Here is an 11,825-nt window from a genome sequence, read left to right as displayed (position 1 = left end):
ATCGATACATTTTATAATAATCAAAATTAGTCATAATTAAATTAATTCTTGACAAAAATATCTGATATAATAAAAATTATTTGATATCCCAATTTCCGGGAAGTGTCATTCAGAAAGAAAAAAGGAAAATTCGTTCGAAACGAAACGATTTTTAGGTCAATAGTTTTTATGATTATTGATAACTTGGTCATAATTAAACGAATTCTAGACAAGAAAAGTCCGTTATAATAAAGATTACAGAACAAAATCATTTTGTCTTTTGTTTTCTATTGCCTACACAGGATAAATAACAAATTGTGGTACGAACCTATTGGAGGTGTTTTCTTTTTATAAATGGAGAATGGAGAACTAAAGCGTCGAGCGCATTGGTATGTTGGTATGCAAAGTTGTTTCGTTGGCAGCTAATAAATGGAACAAGTATACTTTAGGGGTGGTTTGGGGGCGCTGAACGAAGTGTGTCGATTGATTTCTGCTTCGCAATTAAACTCAATGTTGTGGGAGATTGCGAGTTAGAAACAAATCAACAACGTGTGTAGGGTAAGAGGATGTAACAGATTCAAAGTAAAATTAGTTGGATGATTCACTATAACATATAGAATTCAAGTAAATGTAAAAAACGCGTTTTTCAACAAAAACCGTAGCAGAAAAATCGTCACCAAGACAAGCGCTGCGGAGATAGGCGATATATTGTGGATTAAAACAGGGTCGAATTTAGGAAGAATTGAATTAGGAAGAACAGAAAAGTCGCAAACGAAACGAACACGGTCAGTTCTGAACAGGCCAGGGGAAGAATTGATTAAGCCCTTGGTATACAACTGGGAAAGGGATATTGAGTTAGCGGAAGTTGCAGGAAGATTCACAGAGGGCGACAAAATAATGGACAGCGATGAGTACACAACGGATGACGGAACCGATTTAAGAGTGATTTTTGGAAGAAGTACGAAAATGAAGAAAACCCCCTGATAAAAGAGATAAGAGTGAAGACAAATTGTAAATAATAATCGAGATGACACCGGGCCCGAAGCGTTAAGACTTAAGAGTTGTCAGGGAGAAACAGAAACAATATAGGAGAGAAATGAAGGAATTAAAAGCGGAGAATGAAAAACTAAAAAAGGAAAAATAGAGAGATTAAAGCAGAAATGAAAAGGTGGAGGTCATGGATAAGGAAAAAAGACGTAATAATGTTGTCGTTCAGCGGTTACACAAATGAACACGTGTAAAAATTGGGGACAAGATATGTTTGATACAATTGGAGAACATAACTGACAAAGACAGAGATAATGAAGAATAAATGAAAAATTATATACACTGAACTCCAAAATTAACGCATCGCTTTGATTTTTTTAATTAAAAAAGCAAGTTTTGAAACAAAAAAATATATTAACAACAATAACAGTTGAACCATAAGAAATATTTTCAACACATTTTCTTACAAAAAAAAAGCACAAATCTAAAAAAATACAAAAATTCAAAAAGGTAACATTACACGTAAAAATGAGAAATCGAAAACATGATCTAAATTTATAAATTATTTTCCTTAGATCTTGTATTGTCTTCTTTAGCGTTAATTACAGCTTGACAAGGTTCTGACATGCTAAGAATGAGGTTTCTGATATCATTTTGGCCTATATTTCCCCAAATATACAGAGGTGCTCCTGTTAGCTGATTTAAGACGCCTTTCCATTGCCTGTAGCCGTTTTTCCATATTATCCAATAAGTGCTCAATTGGGTTGAGGTCAGGGTCAAGTGCTGGACACTCCATAACTGGAATTTCAATATTCCTAAGGTAGTCGGAAACTACCCTTGTAATATGTGGCCGTCCATTGTTCTGCATATAAATGAATTCTTGTCCTACAAATGGGGCAAATGGCACAACAACAGGATCTGGGTCCAGTGGCTGGTCTTTTCGGACGTATCTGATATTCCTTTAGTCTTCTTCTAACCGTATTTTCACTCAGGTGGACTGCCCATTTGTCTAACATGCGATTTTGAAGTCGGGGAGCACCTTTCTCTAATGCTTATTAATCTTAAGTATCGGACCTGGTGAGGTGTTGTGATTCGTTTGCGAGTTGTCCCGACCTCCTTGTGGGCTGTTCAGTCTCTAGATGTCTTCTTAGAATTCTAGATACGATAGCTAACAAAAGCACTTGCACAGACTTTTCAAATGATAACTTGTTCCTAACGTGACACATGTGGAGGGTCTGAACACAATTTGGTTGTTACTGTTCACTGTTGGGAGGGTGCATCTTTTCTGGAGATGGCTGAGCCGGTCCTCAATGGGGGTGGTGTGGGTGTCCCGGTGGAGGCGTTTGCTCGGATACCTATTGGAGAGTCGAAATATACATATATCTTGCGAATAATTCTTCTCTCGCAGGAGGAAATTTGTTTGATGAAGTTGGGTTGGAGTGAATTGTAGATGGGGAATTATTAGGTTAGATTCTTATAAATGGCATTGAAATTTGATTTATCCGCAATGCACATGTGGAGCGAATTTCACCGGCCGGCCTCTGGAAAGCGGCGATTTTGTAGCATTCTGTGCGTCTTCAGAGTGTCATTTAGGAACGATCAAATCAATTAACAAAAAACAAAGTGTAGATTTATGAACGCTTTTGTGTAATATTTTACGCAAATTCTACACAGAGTGATGTTTATGAACGACCCGTGTTAAACTTCGGAAACATAAAAGCGTTCGCTGAAAGCAGTGAAAGCACAGCAGCTCCACATTCAGGGCCACAGTCGACGAAATTTAAAAATTAAGTGTGTTTTCGATACTCTTTGATCTCATCAGTGTGATACACCTTGTTTGACATTCACCATTATTTGGAAATAAAGCATATGCTAAAACATTGCCTTTTTTATCAAAATTGTTGCTACATATGTATTCCTTTTTTACAACGAGAATTATGATTCATTAATGAACTGAAATGAAATAAGAATATCTAGTTTATTGCTATTGTATTCGAACTTTAAGTTTGAAACAGACTGCCATTGATCAAAGGCTCTTTGTGGTATTTTTTTCGTTTCATTTGTGACAAATGAAAAATATCATCTAAGATTTGTTTTATTCCATTATTATTTTGTTTTATTTTATTTGTTATGAACTCTGTATACTGTTGGATTATCTTTAACGCCACATCTGGTGTTATCAATCAAATCAAGTGTTTCCTTATTTAATCTTCCATCAGTAGACAAATTATAGAATTCTTGAAATCTTATTAAAGACTCAGTTGTTTCTGTTAACGATGAAATATTACTCTTTAAGTACCCAAATTTTTCTAAATAATTCTGAATCCAAGGCACTAGAAAGGTTGGTATCATTAAATCCCTTACGAGTTGATGGTGAAAAAGAAATATTAAGAAAATATAAAAATATAATGCTCATTTCAATTACCATTTAAATGAACTTGTAATTATTTTCACTTGGAAAATAGTTAAAATTACTAATAATTTCCTCTTCACGTAAATTTATTTCTTCTTAATTTATTTTACCAGCCTTCTATAAATGCAATAACTCTCTATAAAAATTATAAATTGACTTGTATTCTTCAATTCTTTCTGATATTTTTAATCTCTTAGCCAAGATGTCGATTATCCCAACACCATACCAAGGGATAAACAAACTAGTGGTGGTACTCATAGATAATAATCCAATTCCAATTTTATAAAAACATATGTAACTTTTTCTATACCGGGTGTTATGGAAGTCCATGTAATAAATGTAACCACCAATAGGACACGTTAAAATAAAAAAAATATATTTATAATTTTTTCCGTAAATTCTTCCCGAGTTAAAATGAAATATAATTTGAACCCTAAAATTCATACCCGCTCATGTGTTTACACATCCATTGATAACGAAGCACGAAAAAAAAATTACTCGGTGAAAATACTCGAATGGAAAAACAGTAAAAGCTGTTAGTATTAGAACAGCGGTCGTTCTTTCTTCAAAAAACTCTACAGTTTTTACCGCACAAAAACATTTTCATTCACTCTTTCGTTTCAATTCATGATTATCCCATAAGTGTTAAATTAGGGGCTTGAAAAATATAAAACAAATTAATCAAAAAAAAGATCAATATGTAAAAATGTTTATTTTAAAGAGTTCTTTTGGTGATTAAATTTATTACGTAGATTTCCATAACACCCCGTATGCGTACATTCGTTTTTTCCATTTATAATAGAAACATAATAAAAATATTGATTGACAAAGTCTGGCATAGCTCAGAGCCAAGGGCGAAGATTGAATATGAGTTATTCATCAGTTTCGAATACTGAAATAACACTTGTGGACTCGGTTCCATCAGCTCTAGAGCAAAAAACATCTCGTTTGAGTTTTAACTTCGACTTCATCTCTGGCTGATTTGATCAGACTTGATTTATTTTACTTAAGAATGAAATCATGAATTAAACAAATCTAAAAAGAAAAAGTGGTCTAAGTTGAAATCATGCTCTGTTAAGTACAATAGGCTTTGCTCAGTATCATCACGTAGGGTTGATGTTATGCGGTCTCCTGGTCCAATAGTTTCTTCTTTCCAAACACTAATAATATCCAATTCTTTATTTCCGAGTAAATCCAATAATCGTCTTTCACTCCGGGTCTGCCAGACATTCAATTTTTCTCGTTCCTATTATGTATAAAGTAAAAAATTCTAATCCAAAGATCTTTCATGAGCGAAGCGAAATTCTTATTATCTTATTTTCATTTGATTTGCATGGTTAAAATTTATTTAAATTTAAAAGAATATAATAAATATATGTAGGTATCATAAAAAAATTTGCCGTTGTTTACATTAATTATTACATATACAGTGATAACCACATAAAACATTCCATCCATATTTTTTCCACTTAATAGATATGTTTTAATTTTTTCTGGTGGAGCAAGTCCAAAACTGTCAAAATATAAAATATTTCTTAAATATGGTTGGTTTATGTAACACATCCAGTGTGAACCATAACAATTAGATGATTGAAAATTAATTATACCTGATTCATCTTTTCTAATTTTTTTGTCAATCGCAAAAACACCTCCAAAGTTCAGCGAAGCTTCACGAGGCAAAACAGAGTACAGCTTGACCAGAATAGCTTGGCGTCTGAGATGCGCACAAGAGGAAACGAGCGAGTCTCTGTAAGACAAGGATGTGGCTATGGTTGTAGGTACGGTACACTCAATGAAGCAAATCTGCTCAAAACAGCCCGAACATGCTGTTCACTTGAAGCTTGAAGCGCTGATTTTCGCCCGTTTGTACACGATCTAAACACTTCCAGACCCAACAGACAAGTGCGATCCGCTAGTGGGAGGGATTTCAGTCCACTGCGTCACTCGCCAAGCTGTTCTGGTCGACCTGTAGTTCACTTCACTTCTCATTATATCTGATATTTCTCTATTACTTAACCCTTTTTTTTTCAGTTTTATTCCTTCTCCATTTGATTTTGATATTGTATATCCAAAGGATTTTTGCGCACATTTAATACCTGAATAACAAACTACACCTAATCTCAATGCCTTTGCCACAGCTATTGCTGCTGGAATTAAAACAGGTAAAAATCCAAACGCAACAAATGAGAAATGTGTGGACAGAGTCAAGAAATTCGTCATGATGTAGTTTTACATTTTTTCTGTTGGTTTTTCACATTGACATCTGTTTGTTTTGTCTCTGTGATTATTATATTATTAAATAATTCCCTTCTAAACTCTAAATCCAAAAGAAATGAACCTAATTTATTAGCTGGTAATGAAACAATTTTGGTATGCAAAGCACTAACACCTTCGCCGTCGGGTCTGGACTGGTTTTGCCAGAGTTTCAGGGACGCTTTAGTTGTCTGTATGTTCTCCATTTATAAAAAGAAAAAACCTTCAATAGGTTCATAGGGCAATTGGTTATATTTATCCTGTGTAAGCAACAGTAAACAAAAGTCAACATTATTTTGTTCTGTAATCTTTATTATAACGGACATTTTAAAAAATCCAAAATTCGTTTAATTATGACTAATTTCAATAACCATAAAAACTATTGATTATGGACCTAAATGTCATTTGATTTCGAACGGGTTTTCATTTTTTCTTTCTGAATGACACGTCTCGAATATTGGGATCTCAAATAATTTTTATTAATAACAGATATTTTTGTGTGTGCAGAATTCGTTTAATTATGACTAATTTTAGTGATTTCAGACTTAAAGATCAAATAATTGTCCTGAACATGTACAATGGCCGGCAATAAAAACTAGCCATCACTTTTGTGTCACATAAAAATCCAAATGTGTAATTAATGCTTTAATGACACTGACATTTAAATGATAACTAACTTTTTTTGCCGGCCACTGTACCTACATGCAGTAGTTAAAAGTGTTCGTGTTGTTCGTGATTAATTGAAAGTTAAATGAATGGCGAAATGAAAGTAACCACTCGAACTGTCGGAAATTGTTCAACAGAAAAATAAGTTATTTGATAAATTCTTTCCTTTGAAGTTTTTAACAAAATTCTACTTTACAGTTACAACTTCTTATTGTTGGTCCTCATAATCAACTATTTTCTAACGTATCTTTGGTAAAAGCAAATAAAGGATTGAAACATTGTTGGTTCTATTTGATTTGTACAAAGAGGGCGAAGGGAAGTAGACAGGAATTCCTTAATATTTGAAAAATGTAGAAGAGCTGTTATCGAAAGATTGCTTCTTTAACTCATTTAACGCTAATTTATATTATTTCAGAATGCGTAGTGAAATCCTATAAAAAACCAAATTAATTGAAACGATTGGAACCAATTTTTTAGAAACATTATTAAATCTCAAGATTGAATAAAAAACGCAAATAATCAATCGGAAGAATGAAATTATTATCGGTGAATATTAGCAAGAATTTGAAATGATTTGTAAATGTCTTGAACCATTTAAGTTGCCCACGTGCCGACATTTATTCGAAACCCGTTTTACATTGATAAAACAAAATTTTCGAGTTTCCGAATATTTTTCTTTGAAATAATGATAACGTCGAAGTTTATGTCGAACACTGGGTGAGTGATGGGTCCGATTGATGACGATAATCTTTACCAAAAATGTAGATTTTTAACGACCTTGGGGGTTAGGGTAGATATTGTGGTGTTTGGTCAGGAGCACTAGAAACTCTAGGCAGTTGTCCGATGACTGTGTAGGATCAATTTTAGTTTCTGCGAATTCGAAAAATAATTGTCGGTTTGGGTCTTATTAATTTCAAAGTTTACCGATTGTGTAAAAGAATTGGCCTGATTGAAACATGTGTCGAGATAAGATTAATTAGAACAAGCTGATTGTTACAAGAGATTTAGTTTTTTTGCAAATTTTGTTCAATATATTCGCCATGCATGATAAAAAAAGAAATGACGGTTGAAATTTGCGGCAAATTGAAAATTTACCTGCTACGACTCCATAAGTCAATTTAACGATTTATGACCCCGCCGCTGCCGTGTTTAATTAACAAGATCGCACAACTTTGTAGAGAACCACCCGAAGATCGTGAGTAAATCACCGAAAAGGTGTAATAAGATCCGAGTTAAAAGAATTAGCGCATGCCCACCTGACCGTTTCCTTATTTCCGTCCATGCGGAAACCTACACATCGAAATCAATTTCAAATTCAAAAACTTTGATAACAAGACACCTACATCTAGATAGAAAATGTTACAATAACTCACCCTAATAATACGATTCAGTCTCAATCTGACACTTGTTAACAACAGGTGTACTTCATCGTGATTGTTGGTTGGGACTGTCAGCCGCTTTTATTTTTGTCACAATAAGCGCGTATAATTCTTTGTGTAACGCTGTAATGTCTCAAACTTGACCAACGGTTTTACTGTGAAATGAGGACTTCTGGCGAATTGGTGTTTAGAGTATGCATGCTTTTGTTGGGACAGGATGTGCTACGGGAAAAACAACAACACATAGAGCAACTCCTCAAGGAAAGGGATCTAGAAAGGGCTGAAATCACCAGGGCCGCCAGTCAAGCGGACGAGGCTGAGCACAGGTTCTTCACGCTCAAGCAAGAATTTGAAAAGGTAAGAGAAAACGGACTAGTTCAAATTATTTTGCCATTAATTCTGACAATTGTCGGTGTGTAAAAATCGATGAGAATAAAACGTTTTCCAAACTCTTCGGAATTTTAAATGTCATTTACTAATTAAAAAAAAGATTAATTGTGTGATTTAAAAAAAAAATTGTCAATATTTTCTGATTTATTGCAGCCTGTGTCTTGATCGAAAACAGTTAAAGAAGAAATTTTGCGACGATTAAAGAGTCAGTTGTGCAGCCCACTGCTTACCTGTATTCCTTTAGTGGTTAATGATCGAGAACTGAGCATTGCTATTAGCACAACATAAAATTTAACGCTACCGAGTACTACATAGTATTCTCAAATTTTAACAGAAAATTAGCAATTAGTTACAATTTTAAAATGAGACGCCTACCTCTAATAGGTAAAATGTTGCTCATAATAAATCTGTCAATCACATTCAACGATCCAGTCGTAATTAGTTTAAATATAGGCGTATTTTATGGCTTTTTTGAAACCTTACTTCTACATCATTTATTTATGCAATCGGTTTTAATTTTACAAAAGTGGGTTCAAATCACTCTTCACATGTTTCCCCGACGTTAAATCTAGTCACTGCCGTCACTTATTCAATCTCAAATCGATTGAAATCCCATTCGCTAGTAATTAAAATCGTAATTCTGTTGTCATTCCTTTTTAATTAATCTTTGTTTAATGCAACAATAATTGTTTAATCGAAAAACGTTACAGCTTTACGTCATATTATAGATTTTAATTTTATTTTCTGTTTTGATATTGTTATTGAAAACATTTTCTGCCTTGTTTGTGACTTGTCAACAGAAAATATTATGCCTTTTTTTTGTTTATTTTAATGCAGTTTCGAGCAGAATGTGAAATAAGAGTCCTAGAAAATGCTGATCTCCTGTCCGAGTTGAAGGTCGATCGTGCAGAACTATTAAGTCAATTAGAAGACGAGAAACGCAAAAATGAAGACTTGCAATTCAGATTCGAGGAAGCCGCCATCACTAAAAGTGATTTTGAGGTAAAAACTCGCGAACATTTACATAAAAAGTTAAAAATTTAGCACTCCGTCTGTTATAGGAAAATATTCTTTCTCAAAGCGTAAGTCAAAGCATGCAAATTGATTGTTTTTTGTTTCGTATAAATCAGTTACGAATTATTGTAGTTGTTTTTGCGTGATGCGTTAATTTTTATTTGTACAACTAGGTAACCAATGAGAATTATTTGAAGAGAATTGGTGAACTGCAAGCAAATTTGGCGGAAGAGCGGCATAAATCTGAAGCTCTTGATGCGACTTCTAACAAACTGTTCGAAGCGGAGGAGAGCTTGATTAAAGCTCGGGAAGAAATTGACAGCCTGCAAAGCGAATTGGAAGAAGTAAGGGTTAGGAGGCAAGCTCTCGAAGAAGAGAAAGCTTTGTCGGCAAAGTTCGCCGACTCCTTGCAGCAACAGATTGAAGGTGCGAGCGTGGAGAACGCAGAAAAGGCTAAAACTATCGATCAGTTGAAAGAGGAAATCTCGAGAGTAACATCAGAACATGAAGTGGTCAAGCGAGAGGCTGAAGAATCCAAAGAGAAGTCGACGGAAGATTGCGGGCAGAAAGACGCGCAGATCGAAAAACTTAAAGCTGAACTGGACAACCAGAAGATGTTGATGGAGAAACTTGAAAGAACTAACGCAGATTTGGTTAAAGAAAATGACAAGCTTAAGATGCAGCTCAGTGCAAAATCGATCGATGCGGAAACTGTAAACGAGCAAGTCGCAGAGAAAGAAAAAGAAATAAAGTCATTGCGCGACGAGTTGGACACAGTGAAGAAAGAACTTGGTCACAAGGTAGAGGACTTGGAACGGCACAAAGACAATTCGCACGAAGTCGAAGGAAGTCTCCGCAAAGAACTTGACCAGACTCGTGACAACCTCAAATCCAAGATTTCAGAGGTTGAGAATGTCAAGAAGGAGCTTAACGTGCAGATCAGTCAGAAAGACAAGCAGATCGAAGAGGCCAATAAGAAAATCGCAGAAAATAGTGATGAACTTAAGAAATTGAACGATGAATTGACCGCAACTAAGAGCAGTTTCGAAGAAAGCAAGAACGAAATTCACAGCAGACATGCTAGACAAGTCGCATCTCAAGATTCGCAGCTCATGGCATTGTCAGCAGAAATCCAACAGAAGAACGAAGAGATCACGAGGTCCCAAATCGTGATCAGCAAATTGGAAGAAGATCTCTGCTCCAAGAACGGAGTGATCGAGAAGTTGCGTTTGGAGCTGGAGTCTTTCGAACATCAACAATCGAGTCACACGGAAGCTTCCACGATGTTGACCAAGAAGATGAACGAGTTGACTCTGAGTCACGGAGACGTGCAGAGGCAACTCAATGCTGCCAACGAACGTATCACCGGATTGCTGGAACTCAAACAACGTCTCGAAGCTGAGATTCAAAGCCTTACGGCGAAATGCGAGAACGCTGCTCAGTTAGAACAGTTGAGAAGCGAAATTCAAGCAAAGGAGACGTTGTTAGAGTCATTGAAAGCAGAGTACGAAGAAAAATTGCAAAACTCGGAAAGAGCGCGCCACGAAATTGAACTGCACCACGAAGAAGATGTTGCCAACTTTGAGCGAGCCAAGTCAGAGTTGGAAACGAGGTTGCGAATCACGACGCAGTCGGAAGAACTGCTCCAACAACGTTGCGACGGTACTATTGCAGAGATGGCCAAGATCCGTGATGAGCACAGAGTGAGAATTAGCGAATTAGAACATTCCCTTCAAGAAAAAGAATTGGCTTTGGGAAATCTCCAAAGCAAGTGCTCCGAAAGTGGAAGATATTATCAAGAACAGATGAAGACGGCCACGGAAGAAATGAGTCGAAACTTGGAGTCAAGTCAGCAAAAACTTGCCGCTCTCACCGAAGAGGTTCTACAGTTGAAGCAAAATTTGGCTGAGAAATCTGAAGCGCTTATCGAAGCTAATGCGGAGTCTAGTCACATATTGGCCCAAAACCAGCAGGCCGTAAGCGAATTGAAGCAGCAATATGGCGAAGACATTAGAAAATTGGAGTTCGAATTGAACGAGAAAAATATGCAATTAGAGAAGCGTTCGACTGAGTTGCAACTTCTCAAGAGCGATTGCCAGAACTCGAGCACCGACTTAGAGGGCAAAGACCAAAAGATAGGTGAATTAACTGCCGAAGTGCAACAAGCACAAAATTTGATCACTCAATTGCAAGAAGACCTGACTTCAGCGCAATTACTGTACCAACAAACAGTCAACGAACACGAAACGGTGCAAACTCAATGCAAAGGTTTACTAGAACAGGTCGCTTCATTGAGTGAGAAGGTGCAGACTGGAGAGTCGCTTTTCGATAATCTCCAAATCGAGCACGACACTGCCATGAATGTCATGGACCGTTTGAGAATCACCGAACAACAGAAGCAAGAATGTTTGCAACAGTTGCAGCTCGAGGCGACTTCCAGTGCGCAAACTAAAAATTGTCAGCACGTGATGGAGTTGTTGAATCAAATCAAAGTGGACAACAGTACCGAGGCCACGGAGAAAATACTAGGTCTCCAGAAAGAAGTCGAGGTGGTCAGAAATCAACTGGCCGAACGAAATCACCAACTCGACGTCCAGAAAGCTGAGTTGTTGCGCTTACAGGAGGACTTGGTGAAGGTAAGAGATTCGGTCGATTTTGGGTTGAAGGTGCAAGTTGTGTGTCTGCAGGTTCAGGAAGGCAGCTCTGAATGCGCTGAGGGCCAGAGGGATCAAAATTCAGTAAGC

The 11,825-nt window shown here is 36.3% G+C and overlaps 1 protein-coding gene across 1 annotated transcript; it reads left to right on the top strand.

Moving 5' to 3' along the window:
• Window positions 1–8,898: 8,898 nt before the first annotated feature.
• Window positions 8,899–11,823, top strand: LOC138126591 (CAP-Gly domain-containing linker protein 1-like). The gene is made up of 3 exons (XM_069042385.1): window positions 8,899–9,069; window positions 9,255–11,689; window positions 11,769–11,823. Exons 1-3 carry the CDS (start codon window positions 8,899–8,901, stop codon window positions 11,821–11,823), a joined length of 2,661 nt encoding a protein of 886 aa, XP_068898486.1.
• The last annotated feature ends 2 nt before the right edge of the window (window positions 11,824–11,825 follow it).

This window comes from Tenebrio molitor, chromosome 3 (genome assembly GCF_963966145.1).
Source record: "Tenebrio molitor chromosome 3, icTenMoli1.1, whole genome shotgun sequence".
NCBI classification, from domain to species: Eukaryota; Metazoa; Arthropoda; class Insecta; order Coleoptera; family Tenebrionidae; genus Tenebrio; species Tenebrio molitor.
Note: the sequence above shows the minus strand (reverse complement) of the source record. Positions and strands in the feature narration are given on the sequence as shown.

Bases quoted from the DNA above. Each gene is read 5' to 3' on its own strand.
- LOC138126591 (XM_069042385.1), top strand. From the start codon at position 8,899: ATGCAGTTTCGAGCAGAATGTGAAATAAGAGTCCTAGAAAATGCTGAT. The intron at 9,070-9,254 runs GTAAAAACTCGC...TTGTACAACTAG, and splicing joins TCACTAAAAGTGATTTTGAG to GTAACCAATGAGAATTATTT. The intron at 11,690-11,768 runs GTTGCGCTTACA...GTGTGTCTGCAG, and splicing joins GACGTCCAGAAAGCTGAGTT to GTTCAGGAAGGCAGCTCTGA.